Here is a 25,376-nt window from a genome sequence, read left to right on the forward strand (position 1 = left end):
CTCTATAAAAGACACCACGCAGAGCAACCTCTTCAGTCTGCACAGAGAGCCGGAGAGTACAGACATGGCGGAGAGCAGCGTTCCACGTGGTGAAGTTGACAAAATGGTGCCGGAAAAGCGGAAAGTTGTGGCAGTCGTAGCCAGACTTTTCCAAGAACTTGCTGACCATCTGTAGCGGTTGTCATTGGACGAAGAGGGGGCCTGCAATCTTCCCCCACTGCCTGATGATGACGACGATTGGCCAGAGACACCTCCAGCGGAGAGCGCAGGGACACCTGGAGGTGCATCACCGGTGAGATTGTCCCCTCACCACAGAACCTGGGGCTCGTGGGCCGAGATCCCGTCGGAGGAGTCTGCTATGAGTACCCGCCAGAGGCGGCCTATTCTTCCTCCTCCAGCTCTGAGGTCATACCTTGATCAAGTTTGCCAAGTGCACGACCGTGCTCACCAAAATTGCCGCAATGGGTGTTCGGAGATGAGCCGGAGCTGATCGAGTACATGCACAGAGTACTTCAACCATTACCTGGGAAGCCACTCCCACCAATCCCAACTGCAGAAAGGGAAAGGGCTCATCAAGAAGCAGAGCTGGCCGAATTGATGGAAAAGCTAAAGGTCCGACACAAAGAACTCTATGCCCCCAAGCACGTGCATTTGCCTTATGAAGAAAAAGTGCGGTATCAAGAGAATACCAAAGAAATGGAGGCATTGTACATATGTAAATGGGATCACCCCCGAGAAGGGGAGGAGCCATTAGAAAGAAGAAGAGCAACTGTGGCCAAGTTCGACAAAGTCAGAGGTTATGGGACACTCCTTGACTGCCACACTGGGCAGACCATCCTCATAAACCGGCGAGCAGTGCAAAGGCCATATCTCCATAAGAAGTTCTACACCTTGGAGGTGGGTGAAATTGTGGAGTACATCCCCGTCCAGGGCCTTCGTGGAGAATGGGCTGCAGCGGTCACCAGACCAACAGCCCCAACACAGCTTCCTTTCAAATATTGGAGTCTGATCCCTTCAACTTTAGGCCGAAAAGGTCTGCTCCTAAAGCCTCCACCAGCGTACCCAAGGAGCAGGAGCTTCAACAGTCAAGTTCATCATCTTCAATGTACAGCAAAGAGCCGAGTTCTTCATTTTCTACAGATCGTCGAGAGTCAAGTCCTGCTCAAGTTCAAGCAAGTAAGCCTAAATTGCGGGCACCAAAGACCGTACCTAAGCCCTCTTGGAGCAATGAGAGTTTGCCTCCTGCACAGGTACCAACATATGTACCAAGGCCCTCTTCTGACATGGAGAGTTTGCCTGCTTCCAGGGTACCAACGAAAGAGTCATGGGTCCATCCTAATTTGGAGATGGTACTCAAGCCCTATTGCCCCACTTTGATCCCGGCTAGTAAGCCTATAACCCCTTCTCAAGCTGCTATCCACAACTCCATCCTTACTAATGTGGTGTGGCAAAGCTATGTCAATTCTGCACCTGCCCCTGATGTTGGCAGATATAGGGGAACCAAGAGAGGCACTACAAGTGTAAAGAAGAACATCTTCTAAAGAGACTCTAAAGTAATTTCCTATTGTTTTTCTGTCTAACCATTTTTGTCTTACAGCAACCAAGTTCAAGAATTGTGCCTAGCAGGACTGTGCTAAGATTGTTCCAGTTCAAAGTTCAGCAACGTAACCACTAAGCTTGTGCCTGACTATTAAGTCAAGAGACTTCTAGCCTGTAGGAGATTCATCAAGGACTGTACCCGTCTGATTTGTGCTTAAGGCCGTGTTTACCTTTCCCTTCCATGAACTCTTAGTGTAGGTGGACTGCTGATCCTTACACACCAATTTGTATATTTTCTTTGGACTCCTAGTGTAGGTGGACTGCTGATCCTTACACGTCTATTTTATGTATATACCATCAGCTTCATAAGAACTCTTATGCTAAATGTTGCACTTATCAGGTGAATGTGCCTGAACCATGTTGGAGTGTTGATAAATGTATAGTAAAAATGTATATGGTTCTTGTACACAGGAAGATATCCTCGTGTCTGTGCACATAAAAAATAAGTAAGGTGTACCCAAATTAGTAAAGGGAGTTGGCAGGTTTCCCTTGTTGAAACCTCCCTGAATGTCCTACACAGGACTTATTATGTACCAGCTCGCTTGAACATCATATACCCTGAGGTGTCCTCAGAATGCTTTAGGGGCTGCCATGAAACAGGTTCCATGCTCCATATCTGGTGGACCTGCCCTCAGGTGGCGAGATTTTGGTCGGACATAGCAAGCCTAATTTCCTCGGTGGTGCACATCAGACTGTCCCCCTCACCTGATGTTTGCTTATTGGGACTTAGGCCGCAGGGCATGTCTTTTGCTTCAGTTAAGTTAACTCAATTTATTCTGCTGGCGGCCAGGATCCATGTGGCGTCTAAATGGCGCTCCAATGTTTTATCTAGCTCAATGGTAGTCTCTAGAGTAAATCAAATATTGCTATCTGAAAAACTTAATGCAATTAGAGCTAACTTTGATAAGGTTTGGGAACCATGGCTGTCTTCTCCCCATGCCCCGGACTTGACGTATTACCTATCTTTGTGATGCACTGTATTAATAGGTCTGAAACATTTCATGACACGGATTGCTTATCCCCACTGATACTTCCCCTACCCTTCTTCTTCATCACCCACCCTCCTTTGCCCTCCCCATCCTTACCTCCCTGCCGTCCCTCTCCGGATCCACTGATCCTGACCCCAGTTGGTTGGCACTATTGCCGGTTGTTGTCTACGGTGAGACTACATTAGGTTCAAAACTAGCTGTAAGTACTATTTATACTGTTAAACTGTGACTGAAATGTACTTCTCTGTACCGTTTCCTTGCTTTCAATAAATATATCTTTTGACACTAAAAAATAAGTAAGGTTTGTACATAGAAAGATAGTCTAATGTCTGTGTACATAAAAAGTGAGTCAGAGCTGTACACAGAAGATGTCAGTGTGCTGCACGTTTACACTCAATGCTAAAAACATAAATAATTCTTGTACATACAAATGTATAAAATGCTAAAGGTGTTTAGTAGGTAACTCAACAGGGGACGCCTCGGCTTCTCCGTGGGTAGTATTATTGCTGTCGCCCATCGCTAGCACCTGTCTCAGCAAAAATAATAGGGAAGATTCCCCTTAAAATCGTACTTGCACACATAGTACCTTTGATAACCCACTTCAGTGCTCTGCCAATCACTTTCCAGTACCCTAGAATACTGACTTAAATGTACTACCTCAAGTTTCTCTAGTACATACATCAAAATAAATATCTCACTTAAGAAAACACTTAGGATTTGTAGCATATTGATACCCAATTCCTGCCACTGTTAGGTACACTTCTTCCCTTTCATTGCGTGTGTGAGATGCTCTGCCTGGCCAGTAGGTGCTCTTGCTAATACAGAATTAAACACGCAATTCTAAGAATAACCTAGTTAGGTTGTTTTGAAAGTGCTCTAGGGGTAAGTAGCGTGTAGCCGATAGACCCTAGCAGCCACCCTTACTGTGACCTAGCTTCCGGCTAGTCAGTATAACCTTATGTGTACTTACAGGTAACTTAATGTTGGCAAAGGAATAAAATGTGTGAGATAATAAAATTGTCTAGCCAGCTTGACGCTAAAGGTATATAGAGCTGAACTAATGTCTAGATAGTCTCATGTATAGAGAGTTATACTAATGTTCAGTTTAGCCTCCAAGAATGTGTAGAGAGCTACTAAAATGTCTTAGGAGCTAGAAACTACATGTCATATAGCTGCCTAATTGTCTAATAAGCTTAGAATGTATAGTAAGCTTAATGAAAATGTCTAAGAAGCTAGAAACTAAAGGATAGCTTCGTTAATGTCTAGATAGCATTTATGTCTAGGTAGCACCAATGTCTAGATAGATTTCTATTGTCTAGTCCAGATACTAGTAAGAGTATCAGAGAATGTAAATGTGTTCAATGTTTACTTAGGATGTATAGCAAATTTACAGATCATCCTGTCCTAGCCCTAGTCTCTCTGTCTTAGGGGACAGGCGTCGAGGTTGACTTATCTTAAGTAAGGGGGTTTGTGGTGTCCCGGTACCGTATCCTATCCAGTACCTGCGTATGTGGGTCCCCTTAGCCAAAGTCCCTAGGACGTCGGGGTCCCCATTGTCAAGTTCACCCCTGGTCACCTCTCATCTAGATAGTTATTGAGCTAATGGTTTATTTAGGATGCATGTAAATATGATTGTATAGATGTCTATAAATATTTAATTACCTGTATGCAGCGTAGCAGGACCTGCGGGTCACGTGGTCAGGAAAACTCTATGGTTTTTGCTTTAGGACCTTTGGAGGTCCCTATGACGTATTCTACCCATCACTCCTTGTAACGGTGAGTGACAGTTACTTGGTCCAATCCAAAACGGCCCTGCCCATATAAGGGAGCGGCGGCCATTGCTCTTGCTCTTTGCTCCTGTGCTCCTGATGAGGAAGGACCTGTACAGCTATCTGCCGCAGTGAGTTAGGCCCGAGCCTTGTGGCAACGGCTGATCGAGTCTAAATTGAGAGTGTATCAATCCTTAAGCACTCTGCATGATCACCGGACCTTATCTATCCCCTAAATCCGGATGGATCTGCAAATATTACCCTAAATTCAGAGACTGCATCTAAAATTCAAGGTCCGCAACAACTGTCAGTTATTGCACTATATAGAGACTGTATTCCTGACACTGTTATTGTGCATTGGATGTACCGCAAGCCTTTCAGTAAAGTTTGTTCAAGTACCTTGTGGACCTTCAGTCATTTTGTATATGCACCTTTCGTTACTGGGAAGGGCAGCGATAGGCCGGAGAATTACCTCGGCATACTAGCCCTCAGCCTGGCGTCACGAACTATAGGGTTAACATTAATGAATTTCTGTGAGAAGCTAGACACAGAAATTAGCAGAACAAGAAATAGCAGGGGGCACCTCCACAGTACAAGATATCACATAACAGAAACAACATTTTTATTCAGTTGCTACATTTATTTATTGTAATACTTACTGTTGAAATACACACAATTGGGGAAATTTAAAAGAGAACTCCAGAATATAAAAATTGTCCTCCATACTGCTGGCAGAAAAAAATGAAGATGTACATACCTTCCTTCGCTCCACAAGGGCCTCCGGTAACCGGCTCCGGTCTCCGCCTCGATCCTCTTCGTGGTTGCTGGTGGTTGGCGAGTCATACTGCGCTCAGCCAATCACCGGCCGCAGGAAGGTATGTACATCTTTATTTTTTTCTGTCGGCAGTATAGAGGACAATTTTTATATTCTGGATTTCTCCTTTTAACCTGTGCAAATGGAAGGTTTTTGAAACAAACTTGTATTTGGCAATTAGAGATGAGCAAACTTTCAGTTATTCGATTCGTCACAAACTTCTCGGCTTGGCAGTTGCTGACTTTAGCCTGCATAAATTAGTTCAGCTTTCAGGTGCTCCGGTGGGTTGGAAAAGGTGGATACAGTCCTAGGAGGCTCTCTGCACAAGTTTTGATAAATTTTCCCAATATTCTTTGTGGGACAATTTTCTTAATAACAGGGCAGAACATTATCTAGTCAGAGTATCAAACTGTGATTTTTAGTATCCCAAAGCAGTTTGTATACAGTATGTAACCAACAGGGCATCCAAATAGTATAAATAATTCTATGAGTAAATGTCTGAATAGTGTTGTATTCTGACTTGTGTCTCCTACATTTCACTGCATATAGTATATGCATCATTTAATGGCTTTTGTAAATTGCTCATCCACCCACAGATCATTTATTCGAACCTATTCAACTCTTACCAGTGTCACTTGTCTTTCCTTTCAGATCATTTAACTTTCTGCCTATCAGTTCACGCTGTTTTTACTAAGGACATCTACTGTACTGTATGTGTTCACCAAATTACAGGCAATTGTGCTTTATCTCTCTTCATCCAAATTACCATGTTTGTCCTTTACTTTCCTTCAGTTGAATTGCCCTCAATTCAACTATACATTTTAAAATTGACTCCAATATAGTCTCCCATATCAAATTGCTTTACAGAGGACCTGTATACTCTTCTCCATACATTAAAGGAGAACTGCAGCATACATTTTTAAGTCCCCCTGTGCCAGAGCTGCAAAAACATAAAAAATTAACTTCAACTCGCCTTTTTACATTCCCCCGTTGCAGACATATCAATGTCCCATTCCTCCGGTGCTGCTGGCTTCTTAGGCTCGAAACGTCACAGTGCAGGCAGCGTATCACCAGCCGCAGCGATGTCCTTGAGTGCACAGTCATGTAAGAAGCCTTGGCAGCAGGGAGAAGGCGGAGCCCGAGGCGGGACACCGCTGTGGCCGGCAATATTCTATCTGCACTATGACGTTTCAAGCTTAAGAAGCCAGCAGCAGGTCATGTCTGTCTTGGTCTGTGCTCACAAACAGCTATTGTATTTGGTTATGTTTTAACAGTGAAATCTTCCCCGGTCAGGGTAAAGTTAAAGCCTTTGTCTTTCTATCCAATAACTCTTAGGGTGTGTCTACATAAGGTGAGCTCAGTTCCAGCTTCAGGGCTGGTGATTACATCTTAACATCCTGCTTGCTGCTAACATGCTGGAAATGCTGCTATGGAGCTTTTGGTGAAAAACTCTTTGGTTGAGTTTTTAATCTACTATCTCTCTTTTAGCATGCACCTTGCATTTATCTTTGATATGTTCTGGGGTTTTACCCATGGTTAGATAGCATGCTCATAGTAGATTTTAATCTGTGCTTGTATAGTCTGTTTTAGGATTTGTATATCCTTTCTGCTATGTATCTGTTCACACTGTGTTTTCTCTGGTATCCATTTTCTGTGTTTCTGTAACTAGTTATCCCTGTTACCTGTCCATGGGGACTCAGAGGGTATTGATATTCCTGTGTCTACTGGAGGTGTTTTGAGGGATTGCGATTATTCCTGTCTTGTGTTCAGTGTGAACAGTGTTCTATAATTATATTCTGTGTATCTATTCATCCCTGTTACCGGTCCATGGGGACTCTAAGGGTATTGTTGTTCCTATGTATACTGGAGGTGTTCTGAGGGACCCATATGATGGCTTATTTTTTGCGCAACTAATTCTGCTTTGTAATGACATCAGTCATTTGACCCAAAAATCTACGACAAAACGGGAAAAAAATCATGATGCGAAAAAAACACCATTATGTAACTTTTGGGGGCTTCTGTTTCTACGCAGTACATTTTTCGGTAAAAATAACACCTTCTCTTTATTCAGTATGTCCATACGATTAAAATGATACCCTACTTTTATAGGTTTGATTTTGTCATACTTCTTTAAAAAATCATAACTTCATGCAGGGAAATTTATTTGTTTAACCCCTTAACGACGCAGGACGTATATTTACGTCCTGCGCCGGCTCCCGCGATATGAAGCGGGATCGCGCCGCGATCCTGCATCATATCGCGTCGGTCCCGGCGCTCATCAACGGCCGGGACCCGCGACTAATACCACACATCGCCGATCGCGGCGATGTGCGGTATTAACCCTTTAGAAGCGGCGGTCAAAGCTGACCGCCGCTTCTAAAGTGAAACTGAAAGTGACCCAGCTGCTCAGTCGGGCTGTTCGGGACCGCCGCGGGGAAATCGCGGCGTCCCGAACAGCTGATCGGACACCGGGAGGGCCCTTACCTGCCTCCTCGGTGTCCGATCGACGAATGACTGCTCCGTGCCTGAGATCCAGGCAGGAGCAGTCAAGCGCCGATAATGCTGATCACAGGCATGTTAATACACGCCAGTGATCAGCATAGGAGATCAGTGTGTGCAGTGTTATAGGTCCCTATGGGACCTATAACACTGCAAAAAAAATGTTTAAAAAAGTGCTAATAAAGGTCATTTAACTCCTTCCCTAATAAAAGTTTGAATCACCCCCCTTTTCCCATAAAAAAAATAAAACCGTGTAAAAAAATAAATAAATAAACATATGTGGTATCGCCGCGTGCATAAATGTCCGAACTATAAAAATATATCATTAATTAAACCGCACGGTCAATGGCGTACGCGCAAAAAAATTCCAAAGTCCAAAAAAGCGTATTTTGGTCACTTTTTATTCCCTTAAAAAAATGAATAAAAAGTGATCAAAAAGTCCGATCAAAACAAAAATCATACCAATAAAAACTTCAGATCACGGCGCAAAAAATGAGTCCTCATACCGCCCTGTACATGGAAAAATAAAAAAGTTATAGGGGTCAGAAGATGAAATTTTTAAACGTATAAATTTTCCTGCATGTAGTTATGATTTTTTCCAGAAGTGCGACAAAATCAAACCTATATAAGTGGGGTATCATTTTAACCGTATGGACCTACAGAATAATGATAAGGTGTAATGTTTACCGAAATATGCACTGCGTAGAAACGGAAGCCCCCAAAAGTGACAAAATGGCGTTTTTTTTTTCGATTTTGTCGCACAATGATTTTTTTTTCCGTTTCGCCGTGCATTTTTGGGTAAAATGACTGTCACTGCAAAGTAGAATTGGCGACGCAAAAAATAAGCCATAATATGGATTTTTAGGTGGAAAATTGAAAGGGTTATGATTTTTAAAAGGTAAGGAGGAAAAAAACGAAAGTGCAAAAACGGAAAAACCCTGAGTTATAGGGGTTAAAATTGGCATCTTCTGACCCCTATAACTTTTTTATTTTTCCGCATATGGGGCGGTATGAGGGCCGTGATGTGAAGTTTTTAGCGGTACCATTTTTGAATTGATCGGACTTTTTGTTCGCTTTTTATTCATTTTTTTTATTATATAAAAAGTGACCAAAAATACACTATTTTGGAGTTTGGATTTTTTTTTTTTGTGCGTACGCCATTCACTGTGCGGTTTAACCCCTAAAGGACTCATTTTCACCTTATGGACGCAGCCAATTTTATTTTTGCGTTTTTATTGTGCCCTATTGTGACCACCTCTAATTATTTTACCGTATTCAGCGATTTGTGAGGGCTAATTTTTTGCGCCATGATCTGTAGTTTGTTTTCGTACCATATTTGCATATATGTGACTTTTTGATCGCTTTTTATTTTTTCTTGCAGTTTGATGTGACAAAAAAGCTGACATTTTTGACTTTTTTAAATTTATGTTTACGCCGTTAGCCATAGGGGATCATTAACATCATATTTTTATAGTTCGGAGATTTACGCACGCAACAATACCAAATATGTTTATTATTTATCTTTTTTAACCTTATATTTATTAATATGTGAAAAAGGGTGATTAAAAACTTTATTGGGGGAGCATATTTTTCACATATTTTTTTTACTTTTTTAAAACTTTTTTTTACATTTATTTTACACTTTTTTAGTCTCCATAGGGGACTATTTATAGCAATCATTAGCTTGCTAATACTATTCAGTGCTATGCATCAGTATTATCGGTGATCTTCTGTTCTGGTCTGCTGAAAGGCAGATCAGTGCAGAAGACCCCGGGAGCCAGATGGAGGCAGGTGAGGGGACCTCCGTCCGCCATGTTGGCTGATCTGATCCCCATGCCGCGGCAATCAGATCAGCCATTATAAGTGCAGCACTGCCGCAGATGCCGTGATCTGTATTGATCACGGCACCTGAGGGGTTAATGGCAGACATCAGCGCGATCACTGATGTCCGCCATTATCGGCGGATCTGCAGCTGCTGGAACCTACCGGGAATGAAGCGAGCGCATCTCCTGCACTCGTATCACGGCTGTGCCGTAAATGTACGGCGCTGTGCACTAAGAGGTGCTATGCAGCGCCGTACATTTATGCCGCATGTCCTTAAGGGGTTAATTAACAATATATTTTTAGAATTCGGACATTTCCGGACGCGGCAATACCACATATGTTTATTTTTATTTAGACAGTTTTTTTTAGGGGGGGGTGATTCAAACTTTTATTAGGGAAGGGGTTAAATGATCTTTATTCACTTTTTTTTGTCACCTTTTTTTGCAATGTTATAGCTTCCATAGGGGGCTATAACACTGCACACGCTGATCTTTTACATTGATCAATAGTTTCTCATAGGAAACCATTGATCAATGATTCTTTTGCTTGACTGCTCATGTCTTTCTAACATGAAAGACCATCAAATCCACTTCAGACTGAAATGGTCCCTAAAAAATTCCGATTTTGAATTTTTCATGAAAAATTGGAAAATTGCTGCTGAACTTTGAAGCTCTCTAATGTCTTCCAAACATATACAATATGTCTGCTTTATGTTGGCATCATAAAGTTGACATGTTTTTATGTGAATCAATATATAATTTATTAGGAATATCAATTTTCCTCACAAACAGAGAGCTTCAAAGTTAGAAAAATGCTAAATTTTCATGAAATTTTTGGATTTTTCACCAAGAAAGGATGTAAGGAACGACGACAATTTACCACTATGTTAAAGAAGAATATGTCACGAAAAAACTATCTCGGAATCAGAATGAAAGGTAAAAGCATCCCAGAGTTATTAATATATAAAGTGACAGTGGTCAGAATTGCAAAAAATTGCTCAGTCCTTAAGGGGAAAATTAGAAACAAGTCAAAGCTTGCACCAATTGAAACTTCAAATCATGCAAAAAATGAGCTCCCACACCGCTCCTTAGGTGGAAAAAAATATGGAAGTTTAATAGGAAAAAGTTATAGGAGTCAGAACATGGCGATACAAAAAACAAACAAAACAAAAGCAAACTGTTTTTTTTAATCGTAAGTCAGAAATCAAAATTTGAGGATCTAGGGCAAGTTAAAGGGTAGCTATCACTTTGCAAAAACTTCTGAGGTCATAGTGACTTGTCAAATTTTGATGGGTGCACTAAGCAGATCTGAGTGATTCAAGCAGAAACAAATCTCATTTTAGCAATCGGTGGGGGTCTCAGCACCTGAATTCCTCAATGACCAGCGCTTCTGATATGACACTATAAAAAAAAAATAATTCTAAGTGATATTTATTCTTAAAATTTTTATGAAATGTTATATTGACATTCTGGGCAACTACCGGTAAATAGCCTTTGTGGAGGCTCCGACTTAACTTAAATTAAAATAATGCATAAGATACCTGTTAGATGACCGATATTTCTCCTGATCTCCACAGGGTCAAACCATACGTAAAATAGAAGCTGCCTCTAGACCAGAGCCTCAGCACATTCAAAGAAATGTTGATCTTTTGTTGCATGTGATAATACATTTAGCAGTAAATATAGTGCTCTGACATTATAATTTGCAGAAAATGTGCTGTGTTATATGTACAGGAAAAATTTTTTGATTTTTTTATATTTCAGTGGTTTCATCTTCAACCTGTTGTAACAACATTACATGTTAAATTGCATCTGAATTTATATCATTTTTGTTTCTTCTAAAGATGTTCCACGAAGATGCTAGTGGTGGCTGGCAACTAGTTGCTGTTGATGTAAATAAGCCTCAGGGAAGAGCTCCAGCATGTCTACAGGTAAGCTGTACATGATGCTTAAAGGGGTACGCAGTGAAAAACTTTTTTTTTTTATCAACTGGTGCCAGAAAGTAAAACAGATTTGTAAATTACTTCTATTAAAAAATCTTAATCCTTCCTATACTTATTAGCTGCTGAATACTACAGTGGAAATTATTTTCTTTTTGAAACACAGAACTGTCTGCTGACATCACGAGCACAGTGCTCTCTTCTGACATCTCTGTTTATTTTATGAACTGTCCAGAACAGCATATGTTTGCTATAGGGATTTCCTTTTACCTTGGACAGTACCTAAAATGGACAGAGATGTCAGCAGAGGGCACTGTGCTCATGATGTCAGCAGACAGCTCTATGTTTCAAATGGAAAAGAATTTCCACTGTATTATTAGGCAGCTAATAAGTACAGGAAGGATTAAGATTTTTTAATAGAAGTAATTTACAAATCTGTTTAACTTTCTGGCACCAGTTGATTTTAAAAAAAAAAAAAAGTTTTTCACCGGAGTATCCCTTTAATGGCTAATCTTGTGTACTAGAAAATAAATGGGATGAACATGGAAAATGTATAGAATTAAATTGTTTCTATTAGTGTATGTTATGACCAGTCACCATGATCAAATATAGCATATAGCTCAACCCAAAAAAAAAAAAAAATCCAATAATGCATAATGCCATAGTTGTCTGGTTGGCTATCTATACAGTGGCTAGTTGCTAAACCCAGACGTAGGCATAAATAACAATGTCACCATATATTCCTTCAAAGCAATGGGACCTTATTGTAAATTAGATCAGCATTTCCTGTAAAGTAACGGCTGATCGCAATGTCTCCCAGCAACAAACCTCTCTGCACTCAGCTTACCTGGGAAGTCACCAAGATTGGGCAATCCATTTTTAAATAAAATGCAAAGATTGTAAGAATAAATATGTAGGTTAATAATAAGTAATATGTAAGTATTTCAGTTATATTTCATGAATTACTGAGATTAAAATATAATGCATAAAAATAATATAGTAATGAAGTATAATATTAAATATAATTTATAATAAAATATAATATATAATAAAATATATAATATGATAAAAGTACGAAAGTAGAGGGCCAACTTGCTTCATTCATATATGCTCCGGCATATAAGACGCACCCAATTTTAAATGAGGAAAATCTAGAATACAATGTAAAATATAGGTCACAGTGATCTTCTACCAGCGGACCTCCAGATGTTGCAAAACTACAACTCCCAGCATGCCCGGACAGCCGTTGGCTGTCCGGGCATGCCAGGAGTTGTAGTTTTGCAACATCTGGAGGTCCGCAGGTTGAAGATCACTGGTATAGGAAGTTGTACTCAACTGTCCCCGCCGCTCCGGACCCGTCACCGCTGCCCTGGATGTCGCCCTCCACCGCTGTTGCCGCGTCCCTGGGGTGTCCCCGTTGCTCCAGAACGTCTCTGCTGCCTGGTATCCTCGCTCTCCGTCGCCGCCATCACGCACGCCGCTCCTATTGGATGACGGGGCGGCGTGCGTGATGACGACGAAGGAGAGCGCCGGCCATGCAGGGGATCCCGGCACTGAGCAGACACCGAAGAGGCAGGTAAGGTCCCTCCCGGTGCAGCCTGGTTAGTGTCACTTTCGCTTCAGACGCGGCTTTGATCGCTGCGTCTTAAGGGTTAATACAGGGTATCACCGCGATCGGTGATGTCCTGTATTAGCCGTGGGTCCCGGCCGTTAATGGCTGCAGGGACTGCCACGATAGGTGTGTATTCGCCGTATAAGACGCACCAACTTTTCCCCCCCAGTTTTGGGGAACAAAAAGTGCATCTTATACGGCGAAAAATACGGTATGTATACTATAGTGTTGTACTATCTAAGTATGCAAAAGAATGAAATGGGCATTAAGGGAAAAAAAAGGACTGAACTGAATGACTGGGCGAGTGCTAAAATATCATATGTTCTGCACACATGGAATACAAATAAAATTACAGCTTATCAATATTCACATTGCTCAAAAGCTTTTTCCACCATAATTCAGCCAGATAGAGATGAGCTGTTTTCTTTTTAAGTGCAAATTCTTTTGATTTACGGGGCTCCCCTGATGTGGTCGGGAGAGAAAAAGTTAACATAGTTGATTTTCTATTAGATGTAATTAATATCGCAATATGTGTTTATCTTTGAAATGGCTTTAAAGTTGCTCCCTATGCTGTTCTGTTCTCCACGTGCGCCTGTGCACCAGTTAATAAAATGAAAGGATGCATTAATAAAAAGGCGGTTATTTATTAGTATTCGGTCTACTGCCAGGAAGCTAGGAAATGCTCAATAAAATAATTTTTGCTGGTAACCGTGCCACCTGCAGCATTAACTACTTGGTATAAATAACCATGTTTAAAATAGTGATAACACAGAATTTGAGACATGAGACGAACACCGCCAGACCTTCCATCCTACCCACATGAGAATGTTTCCACACAGCCAATTTCTGGTGGGGGGGGGGGGGGGGGGGTTCACTGTTTTCACAATGGCATTTTTAACACAGATAGAATTATAAAAATTGCAATGTTAAACCCACATTGTATTTTTCTTTTCTGCCCATTTAATAAATACTGTATATGACTCGTGCTTGTTTGGGGTAATGTTAGGTTTGAAGCATACCTGTCAGATACCACAAACATTAAAAAAAGTTGCTCAGTACCTAATCCAAACCATGTACATTACATGTGCATTTTTATGCCTCAATCACCTTTATTATAAAAATACCTACCGTATTTCCATTAGCTCACAGTATTAAAAATCCTCTTGGGGAGGGGGCATGTCCTTCCCTTGTGGTGGTGGGAGGTGATTGGTGTGTCTTCTAATGCAGCCTTGGCCTTCTCAAGCCTAATACGGCTTCAGGACTGGTTAGTGTCCCAGTAGGTATGGGGACCCTTAGTGGTAGGATTTTCAGGAGCAATTTTCTTTATTAAAGGGGTACTCCGGTGAAAAACTTTTTTTTTTTTTTTTTTAATAAACTGCTGCCAGAGAGTTAAACTGATCTGTAAATTACTTCTATTTAAAAGTCTTAACCCTTCCAGTACTTATCAGCTGCTGTATGCTCGACCGGAAGTTCTTTTTATGTTTCTTTTCTGTTTGACCACACTGCTCTCTGCTGACACCTCTGTCTCAGGAACTGTCAAGAGCAGGAGCACTGTGGTCAGACAAAAAAGAAATTCAAAAAGAAAAGAAGTTCCTGTGGAGAATTCAGCAGCTGATAAGTACTGGAAGGGTTAGGATTTTTAAATAGAAGTAATTTACAAATCTATTTAACTTTCTGGCACCAGGTGATTAAAAAAAAAAAAAAAAAAGAGTTTTTGCCAGAGTACCCCTTTAAATATTTAAAAAAATGTAAATGACCATATTACAAAAGGTCTTACATTTTCATCAGTATCAACATATAAAATGTTTGTGGATCTGACAGTGCCCATTTAAAGGGGTACTCCACTGGAAAACATTTTTTAAAATCAACTGGTGCCAGAAAGTTAAAAACTTGTAAATTACTTCTATTTAAAAATCTTAACCCTTCCAGTACTTATCTGCTGCTATATACTCCAGAGGAAGTTCTTTTCTTTGAATTTATTTTCTGTCTGACCACATTGCTCTCTCCTGACACCTCTGTCAATGTCAGGAACTGTCCAGAGCAGGAGCAAATCCCCATAGCAAATCTATTCTGCTCTGGACAGTTCCTAAAATGGTCAGAGGTGTCAGCAGAGAGCACTGTGGTCAGACATAAAGGAAATTCAAAAAGAAAATAACTTCCTGTGTAGTATATAGCAGCTGATCAGTACTGGAATGATTAAGATTTTTAAATAGAAATAATTTACAAATCTGTTTAATTTGGCACCAGTTGATTTCTGACGCCAGTTGATTAAAAAAATAAATAAATAAATAAATAAGGTTTTCCAGGGGACTATTTATTATAAAAATGTATTGTCCACAATTTGTGGTGCCCATGGTGATTTGACAGAAAGGTATGCAATTTAATGTCCATAGTATTAATTAGTATACTATGTCCATAGTATATATTGTCTAGTTTTAAAATGTATACAGGTACTTCATGAAGTAAATACCTACTATATATGTAAATACCAAGTACAATCAGTTATGATCATAAATATATCAAATCTACAACCGCTGTGTTTCCCTATTTTTTGTTTTTCTCTGGTCTAAAAGTCATGATTACAAGCTATTTCTAATTTCATACTAATCTTCCCCTGCATGCTAGAGAGTACTGGTACATTTTATTGTTTGTAGGATTCTGATGTCTCGATGGAAGTCCTTAATATTTGCTTGAAATTTTAAGATACTCCTACTTCTCCAATGCGCTCAGTCCTTGTTATGGTGCCACAGAGGAATAAGTCATGTTATTCCCTAAAACAATAAAGACAAGTTGCATACCCACTGAAAATGTACAGCAAATGATAATGGGGCTAATTGTTTTTGTATACATCCGAAATACATGATCTGCTACTTTTTGCTGTTGGTTTTATTTAGAGGAAAAGATCTGCATTGAAAATTTTCCATTGCATGGGATTTCGGTTGTTAAAACTCAGTTCTCATACATGGCTTTTGCATTGTAATCAGATTGGATGGGTATTCTTTTCTAAAGCTACGCCTAATCCAGAACGTGTGACAAATCCAGAACGTGTGATCTTACCTTTGGATAGTGTAGTTTTCACACTTCTGACGTACAAAAAAATGCATGATAAAATAGAAATCTCATATTGTACTCCTATGCTCATATGATTTATGAAATTAGACACATGGTGTGTTACACAATTTCATACATGCCATTTTTGTGTCAACATGCACATATTTATAAAAAAAAAAAAAAAAAAAAAAACACCAGAACTGAACTGACCAAATATCTGTTTTATCCACAAAATACTTTTCAAAAATCACAAACTTCCTTTATTTTACACCTCAAAATTGAAAGTATATACACTAGAATAGTACACATGTAATGTGTGGCTCTAAGATGGAACACGTGTCATGTTGATAATGTCTATCCTTTGTTGAATTACATCACATCACATTGTTCAATCGGGGTTTAGAAATGGAAAATTGTCAGCAGAAAAAAAGCACCTGGTCCATCTAGTCTGGCCTTATTAAAGTCATTTTTATTTTTATCTAAGGACTAGCTGAGTACCCTTCGTGTCCCGATTTTTCCTTCCTAATCCTTGTTGTGGAGGAAAATCAACAGAGGAAGCTTTTGACTTCATATCCCGTCCTCATATATTGTCTCCATATCCCGTCTCCATATCCCGTCCCCATATCCCGTCCCCATATCCCGTCCCCATATCCCGCCCCCATATCCCGTCCCAATATGCCGTCCCCATATCCCGTCCCCATATGCCGTCCCCATATGCCGTCCCCATATCCCGTCCCCATATCCCGTCGTCCTATCCCGTCCTCCTATCTCGACCTCCTATCCCGACCTCCTATACCGTGTCCTCGTATCTCCACCTCATATCCCGACCTCCTATCCTGTCCTCCTTTCCCGTCCTCATATCTTGACCTTCTTTACCGTCCTCCTTTCCCGACCTCCTATCCCGACCTCCTATCCCGACCTCCTATGCCTACCTTCTATCCTCATATCTTGTCCTCATATCCCGTCCTCCTATCACGACCTATATCCTGACCTCCTATCCCGTCCTCATATCCCGTCCTCCTATCCCGACCCGTAATATGTGTACCAGGTATTGAAATATCTCCAGCCGTACGGAAGTTATGTGGGAACATACATTTCCCATTGATTTGCATTGGACTTTAAGCAAAAACCCCGACCCTCACAAATGGGGGTAGTTAAGGGTTAAATTAACTATCCTATATTTTGAGTGGACATATAAGTAACATGTGACCAAGTATTATCGAAATATCTCCAGCCGTTTGGAAGTTATGCAGTAACATATATATATTATACATATATTTCCCATAGACTTGTATGGGACTTTAAACAAAAACCCTGACCCTGGCAAATGGGGGTGAGGGTAAGGGTTAAATTACCTATCCTATGTTTGTTGTTGACATATAAGTAACACGTGTGCCAAGTTTCATGTTAATATCTTTAGCCATTTGGATGTGATGCTGGAACATACACACATACATACATACATACACACATTGAGTTTTATATAAATACTAGCTGAGTACCCAGCGTTGCCTGGTTTTTCCTTCCTAATCCTTGTTGGGGAGGAAAATCAACAAAGGAGGAAGCTTTTGACTTCAAATCCCATCCCCATATATTGTTGTCATATCCCAACCCCATATCCCGTCCTCATATTCTGTCCTCATGCCCCAACCTCCTATCCCGACCTCCTATCCAGTCCTCCTATCCTGTCCTCCTATCCCGTCCTCCTATCCTGACCTCCTATCCCGACCTCCTATCCCGACCTCATGCCCCGACCTCATGCCCCGACCTCCTACCCCGTCCTCCTATCCCATCCTCCTATCCCAACCTCCTATCCCGGCCTCAAATTCCATCCTCCTATCTCGACCTCCTATCCCGTCCTCCTATCTCGACCTCCTATGCCGTCCTCCTATCCCGGCCTCCTATCTCGACCTCCCATTCCGTCCTCATATCCCGACCCGTAATATGTGTACCAGGTATTGAAATATCTCCAGCCGTACAGAAGTTATGTGAGAACATACATTTCCCATTGATTTGCATGGGACTTTAAACAAAACCCCGACCCTCACAAATGGGGGTAGTTAAGGGTTAAATTAACTATCCTATATTTTAAGTGGACATATAAGTAACATGTGACCAAGTATTATGGAAATATCTCCAGCCGTTTGGAAGTTATGCAGTAACATATATTTCCCATTGACTTGTATGGGACGATAAACAAAAACCCCGATCCTGGCAAATGGGGGTGAGTAAGGGTTAAATTACCTATCCTATGTTTGTTGTTGACATATAAGTAACATGTGTGCCAAGTATCATGTTAATATCTTTAGCCATGTGGAAGTTTTTGTGGAATATACATACAGACATACACACACACGTTGAGTTTTATATATATACTAGCGGAGTACCCGGCGTTGCCCGGTTTTTCCTTTCTAATCCTTGTTGGGGAGGAAAATCAACAGAGGAAGCTTTTGACTTCATATTCCGTCCTCATATATTGTTGTCATATCCCAACCCCATATCCTGTTCTCATATCCCGACCTCATATCCCGTCCTCATATCCCGTCATCATATCTCAACCTCATATCCCGTACTCATGTCCCGACCTCCTATCCCGACCTCCTACCCTGTCCTCCTACCCTGTCCTCCTATCTCGACCTCCTATCTCGACCTCCTATCTCGACCTCCTATCTCGTCCTCCGATCCCTTCCTCCGATCCCGTCCTCCTATCTCGTCCTCCTATCTCGTCCTCCTATCTCGTCCTCCTATCCCCGACCTCCTATCCCCGACCTCCTATCCCCGTCCTCCTATCCCCGTCCTCCTATCCCCGTCCTCCTATCCCCGTCCTCCTATCCCCGTCCTCCTATCCCCGTCCTCCTATCCCGACCTCCCATCCTGACCTCCTATCCCGACCCGTGATAGCTATAACAGGTATTGAAATATCTCCAGCCGTACAGAAGATATGTGAGAACATGCATTTCCCATTGATTTGAATGGGACTTTAAACAAAAACCCTGACACTCACAAATGGGGGTAGTTAAGGGTTAAATTAACTATCCTATATTTTAAGTGGACATATAAGTAACATGTGACCAAGTATTATCGAAATATCTCCAGCCGTTTGGAAGGTATGCAGTAACATATATTTTTTATAGACTTGTATGGGACTTTAAACATAAACCATGCCCCGGGCAAATGGGGGTGAGTAAGGGTTAAATCACACATCCTATGTTTGTTGTTGACATATGAGTAACATGTGAGCCAAGTTTCATGTTAATATCTTTAGCCACTTGGAAGTTTTTGTGGAACACATACACACACACACACGTTGAGTTTTATATATATATATATATATATATATATATATATAGATAGATATATGGTTATCCCATGCATGCTTAAAGTGGACCTGTCGCATTATACATAGTCTGGTCTGCCAGCAGCATGACACACAGCACGAGGAGCAGAGCAGGTAGATATATGTATTTGTTGGAAAATATTCTGTATAACTTGTTATTTATTGATTGAAATCTCTGATCTTTCAATGCTTAGGAGTCCAGTGGGTGATGGCACTTTCCACTAAACTCATAACAATAGATAGAGCAGGGATATTAATAAATGACAAGTTATACCAAATTTTTCCCCACAAAAATAGATATCAATCTGCTCAGTTATTTCAGTTTTATAATATGATGCTGATATTTAAAATAGAATTTTCATGGTAATAGGTTCCCTTTTAAATTTACTTACTGTGGATGTAGTAAGCACATGAAGTTTGTTCCAAGCATCTACCACTCTTTCAGTAAATATTTTCTCATGTTGCTTCTAATCTTCTCCCTAACTAAACTCAGATTGTGCCTCCTTGTTATTGTGTCATTGGTTGCTGTGAGAAAATCACTCTTGCTTTTTTTTCTCAAACAGATAGATAAATCCGAGCCATAGTTGTACAAGTTTGGTGTAGAGGCACAGGTACTCAGCGCCGCTGAATACTTTTGGAAAGAATTTGAACACCAATTGCAAGCCAAACCTTCATGTTGAACAACAATCAGTACCTGACTTTCTATAGGTGTGATGGTCAGGTGTTCTCATAATTTTGGATATATAGGGTGTGTCTATATCTCACGGATCTGGCTTTTACCTGCAACTTTACAAATTTCTATTTAACCTTTAGACAACACAGAATGTACATATACGCTCTGGACATAGGTGGAGTGTATGAAGGGCATTCACAAACTAAGCGCGCTTCATACTTGGTAAGTACCAGCTGCATATAGCAGCTGGGACATACTGCTAATGCCAGGCATCAGTGAACTCACCAATGTCTGGCATTAACCCTTGAGTTGCCGCAATCAAAGTTGATCCCAGCACCTAAAGGGGTTAAAATTGGTTAGCTCAGTGTGCAGCACATCTGCACGTAGTGCTCACTTGGAGGCCATGCTGCTCCTGTGTTGCCTCACCCTTCCTATGTGTTGTGTGGGGCTTGTAATAGGTGAAGGAAGGAGGGGAGTGTGTAACAACCATGTTACAGCTGTGTCTCACTTCAGCTGCAGGGTGTCACTGTATGCCCTGTGACTGCAGACACTGTGTGCTGGCTGTTTTGGGCCGGCAAAGCTGTGTATGGCTCAAACAGCACCAGTCAGCAGCCAGAAAATTTCAGTGGGTGGGAAATGCGTACAGCAGCACCGCTGAACAGGAGGTAAGCAGCTTTTGCTGATCGGTGGATAAGAATACAGTGGCCCCTCAAGTTACAATATTAATTGGTTCCAGGACGACCATTGTATGTTGAAACCATTGTATGTTGAGACCATAACTCTATGGACACCTAGTAACTGGTTCTAAAGGCACCAAAATGTCATCCAAAAATAGGGAAAAGTCAGGATTAAAGAAAAATAAGTTGATAACTAATATAGATAATGAAAATCCTTAAATATAAAAGTAAGAAAGATCTGCTGGGAGCTGTAAATCACTGTATGTCAGTGTTTCCCAAGCAGGGAGCCTCCAGCTGTTGCAAAGCTACAACTCTCAGCATGCCCGGACAGCCGAATGCTGTCTGGGCATGCTGGGAGTTGTAGTTTTGCAACAGCTGGGGGCACCCTGCTTGGGAAACACTGGTCTATGTAGAGGATAGGAGCTTCTTTGGGGTCCTGTACAGTACACGCAATGTCCTAAAAAAGTAACATGGAGCCGCCCTCAACTGGTGTCCAAAGGAGCAGCTAACCCTGGAACAGGTAAAGAGTACAGAACAATATTTCCCTGTACTGTAGGGGGCGCTACCAGACACCAGTCAGTGCATGCACTTCAGTAATACAGGGGTTTTACCAATGAATGCCCATTTTGATTGGTCAGTTCTTCCAGTGATTGACATTCACAAATCTGGACTGTCTGTACATTGTATGTTGAGTCTGGTTTCAACTTACAATGGTCCAGAAAAGACAATTGTATGTTGAGGCCATTGTATGTTGAGGGATCACTGTATAGGGGTCGCCCTCAGATATTTGTTTGCACTGAACTACACATGGGCACACTGCTTATGTAGCCTTTTTTTTTTTTTTTCTTAACTTGGCAGATAAGCCCTTTAAGGCTAGGGCTACATTTTTACTTTTTGTAGCACTACTAATTTGTTTTACCTATCCAGCTGCAGTCTACAGTAATACATTGGTTGGACTGCAATTATCACTAAATAGATAAATCCAGTCAGTAGCGCTAGAAAATATGTAGTGTAGCCCCAGGCTTATAGTGCACATAGACCAAAGTTCTCCTCAGGGGGCAAACTCTTTAAGGGAATATAAAAAAAATAAACAAAGGGTCACAGTGGGACAAAGTGGGCCATGGTGTCAGCTGCAAAGGAAGGTGGAGGGAAATATGGTTTCTTAATACAGTACATGCATACCTAAGATATTTAACAATTACCAAACGCTGTTTGGGGAGGGATCTTGAGCACAGAAGTTGTAAACGAAGCAAATTCATAAATAACGCTGATCCAAAATCACAGTTGTAAATGCAGCCCATAGCTTCTCCCAATGTGCAGGTCTAATTGTGTTTAGAACTTTAAAGATAAGATCATTAATATTAATTAGGAAGCAAAACAACACCTGCTTGCATATTATGTTCAAGGTTTTGCAGATTCTAATAGGATTAAAACCATCATCAAAGAAATATGCAGGTATACAGTGACAAATGGCACCTTTGAAAATGTACTTTCAACTACCAGCTCTAAAGCTTGTTAAGTAGGCATTAAATTATGATAAATAATTCAGTTCATTGTAATTTAGATCCCACCTTTATAAAAAACGGTAATGTTCCATATAAAAGAGAACACCAGAAGCAAAAAAATAAGTCAGTCATTTATTCCATATTCACATGTATGGCTACACTATGACCTAGTCAGATTTGGTTTTAATTATAAAGTGAGCTTGTCGGTATAATACGCCCACAAAGCATCACATAATAGTCATTGTTAAATTGTGTAAAACACCATAAATTTATCTTACATTTGTGCCCCAATGAACACACAAAGTACATGATGTAAAGATTGCATCTTCTCTTTTAATTGCATGTTTACTGGGCCCTTCATTCATCCATTCATTTACATTAGTTCTAAATTATTTATTTATTTATTTATTTATTTATATAGCGCCTACAGATTCCGCAGCGCTTAAATCCTGTACAGTGACAACTATTCAGATTGAGCTGTTTTGAGTGCAGTGCAAATACTCTAGGTATGTTTGTGCAAACAAAACAAAAAAAAAAAAAAAAAAAAAAAAATATATATATATATATATATATATATATATATATATATATATATATATATATATATAATTATTACTTTAGTTTATAGGGCATGTTTTAAGTGGATACTACATTTTCAATAACTTTGTTTGGGTACTCCAAGATTTTTTTCTTCAGCCTTTGAGCCCATGATGCCAAGTTATAAGACAGTGTAATATGCTTCCATCACCTCTTTGTGGTGTGCAATTTTGTCCTGTCTTCATGCATGGAACCCACAACTGGAAGTACTATAGTGCAAGTTTTTTTTTTTTTTTTTTTTTTTTCATTTTACTGTTGTCTCTGACCTTTCTTAGCATTCCATGTTGCCAGAGACAATATGTCATAGTCACATAGTCTCCAGGGGGTGACTATGCTGTTGTGGGTAGACAAATTGCATTACTTCAGTAAATCTCTTCCACCTATCCACCTACACACTGATGGCCAATTTTACAGGCAAAAATTATAGAAAAAATTATAGCACTTTCTCTGCACCTCTTTTGCCTTTTTTTGAGCTACAGCAAAATCTATGGCCCAAAAAAAGTTAGATTAGGATGTACCTGGTCTCACCAGGAACACCCTTTGTTCTTGTCCATTAGTTCTTTGTATATTCGAGCTCTATTACACAGGCAATTATCGACTGAAGGGGACAATATCAGCCTGTGTAATGGTGCTAGCAATCATCGGCTGTTGGCTTCACATCTCCAAATGTAATAAGGGATGTGCAGCCGACAGCTGATTGCGGCAAAGGACCACAATAGTATGTGTAGCCCTCCTTGGCAGAAGCTCCAGCTGTGTAATAAGCTCTGTAAATGACCCCCGATCTATGAGATCAGGGCTTATGTACAGTTCAGCTTGGGTCTTCTAATAAGGGTCTTAGTCTGCAAACCAGTTAGCAAGTTACTGGATTTTGGTCAGTCTGTGAATGAATAAGTATGGTGTGCAGCTAGTAATCACAGTTTATTTAATAACATTGTAGATTTTGGTCTTCAGGTATAAAAACAAAGAAAAAAGGTGTCCTTCCTGACTAATTTTCATTGTCTCAATTCCACGCATACTGAGGGTATGTCATATCATAAAGTGGCTACCGCCTGCACAAAATCACGCTTGCGTGGGGCAGTCAATGGCAGAGTTGTGTGGCCATTGGCAGAGTTGTGTGGGCATGGCTTTGGCTACAAGCAGTAGCCACAAAGTTTACAGACACACCCTGAGGCTAAAAACTTTAAAGCTGGTATTGGATAGATTGCTGTAGACAGAAATGCTAATTTCGTTTTTTCTCTGACCGTTTTAGCATTTAACGATTATGATAGTGAATGCACTCATACAAACATCTGTATGCATGTTTATCTAAAATGAGCCTCGTAATCCAAATTAACAAAATCTTAAAGAGTAGCTCCCACCATCCTTTTTTTTTTCCAGTCCCTTCCTATTGCCCATCTATCCCTAACCCCCTCACTGCCTTTATATACATTTTTTTTACTATATTAAAAATGCTTTTTTGTCTGCCTGGTAGTGTGCTCACTTACCAGGCAGACTTCCCTAGCAAGCGAGACGTCACTGATGCCTGCTGGGGGGGGGCGACTTCCGCCCTTAGTTCACCTATACAGTGTACCTCCAGCTGTTTCACCACTACAACTCTCAGCTTGCCCTGACATCTATTGACTGTAAGGGCATGCTGGGAGTTGTAGTGGGGAAACAACTGGAGGCACGCTGTGGTGAAAACAGTATCTGTGTTACGGCAATGGCCCCAGCTGCTGCACATCCTGCTCCCCCGAACCCCGCCGCGCAACCCGCTACACCCCCCCCCCTCCGCCCGCCCAAAAAAGACTAAAGTGCAGGGCAGTCCTAGCGCAGCACTGCTTAGCAGCAGTAGCGCATTAAATTCCACCTCACACCGGGAGTCGGGGCTGCGTGCGAGGTCAGGGAGCCTGCGCGCATCCTCTTTGTTCAAAGTGCTCGCTCCCGCCTGTATTATTGACAGCCAGGGAGCGAGCACAGCCTGACTGAATTCAAACCGATGCCCGACCAGAATTCATCTGTGACGTCACAGCAGGCTGCAGCCAGCCACTATGAGGGAGACCCCTTGTGGCCAGATTTCAAAATCAAAATAAAGTGTTTTAATTACAAAAAAAAAAAATTCAGTATATTAGAAATATGTTTTAGTACAAAAAAAAAAAAGTTTTTGCACATTTAACTGTGCAAACAAAGCCGAAGTCTGCACCAAACCTTACTTCTGTCAGATAGTGTCAAACTTGAGAAAGCATTCTTGCAACAAAAAAAAAAATTAGGACACATTGCAAAATATTTAAATGTCAAGCCGTCTTGTCTGGGAATTCCACCAGAGGAAAGTAGGTAAACTTCATATGCACAGTCTTCACACATACAGTAGGAATCAACAAATGTGTTTGTTTTTTTCACGTCAGAGAATTTGACAAGAATGGTCAACAGTAGTGTACTTGTGATTTTACACATTTCTTATACTTTAGAAAGACTTTGCCAACTTTTTTTTAGTGTATGTCTGAAAATTGGAATA

General features: G+C 40.8%; 1 protein-coding gene across 9 annotated transcripts in view; it reads left to right on the forward strand.

The window, feature by feature from the left end:
• NALCN (sodium leak channel, non-selective) overlaps nucleotides 1–25,376 on the forward strand; it is a 657,013-nt gene that overhangs the window by 285,910 nt on the left and 345,727 nt on the right. For all 9 annotated transcript variants that reach the window (XM_056555671.1, XM_056555665.1, XM_056555672.1 and 6 more), the window contains one exon: nucleotides 11,338–11,424. In XM_056555671.1, the coding sequence (XP_056411646.1) occupies nucleotides 11,338–11,424 (87 nt within the window). The remainder of the gene's footprint in view (nucleotides 1–11,337; nucleotides 11,425–25,376) is intronic.

Source organism: Hyla sarda, chromosome 2 (genome assembly GCF_029499605.1).
Source record: "Hyla sarda isolate aHylSar1 chromosome 2, aHylSar1.hap1, whole genome shotgun sequence".
Lineage (NCBI taxonomy): Eukaryota > Metazoa > Chordata > Amphibia > Anura > Hylidae > Hyla > Hyla sarda.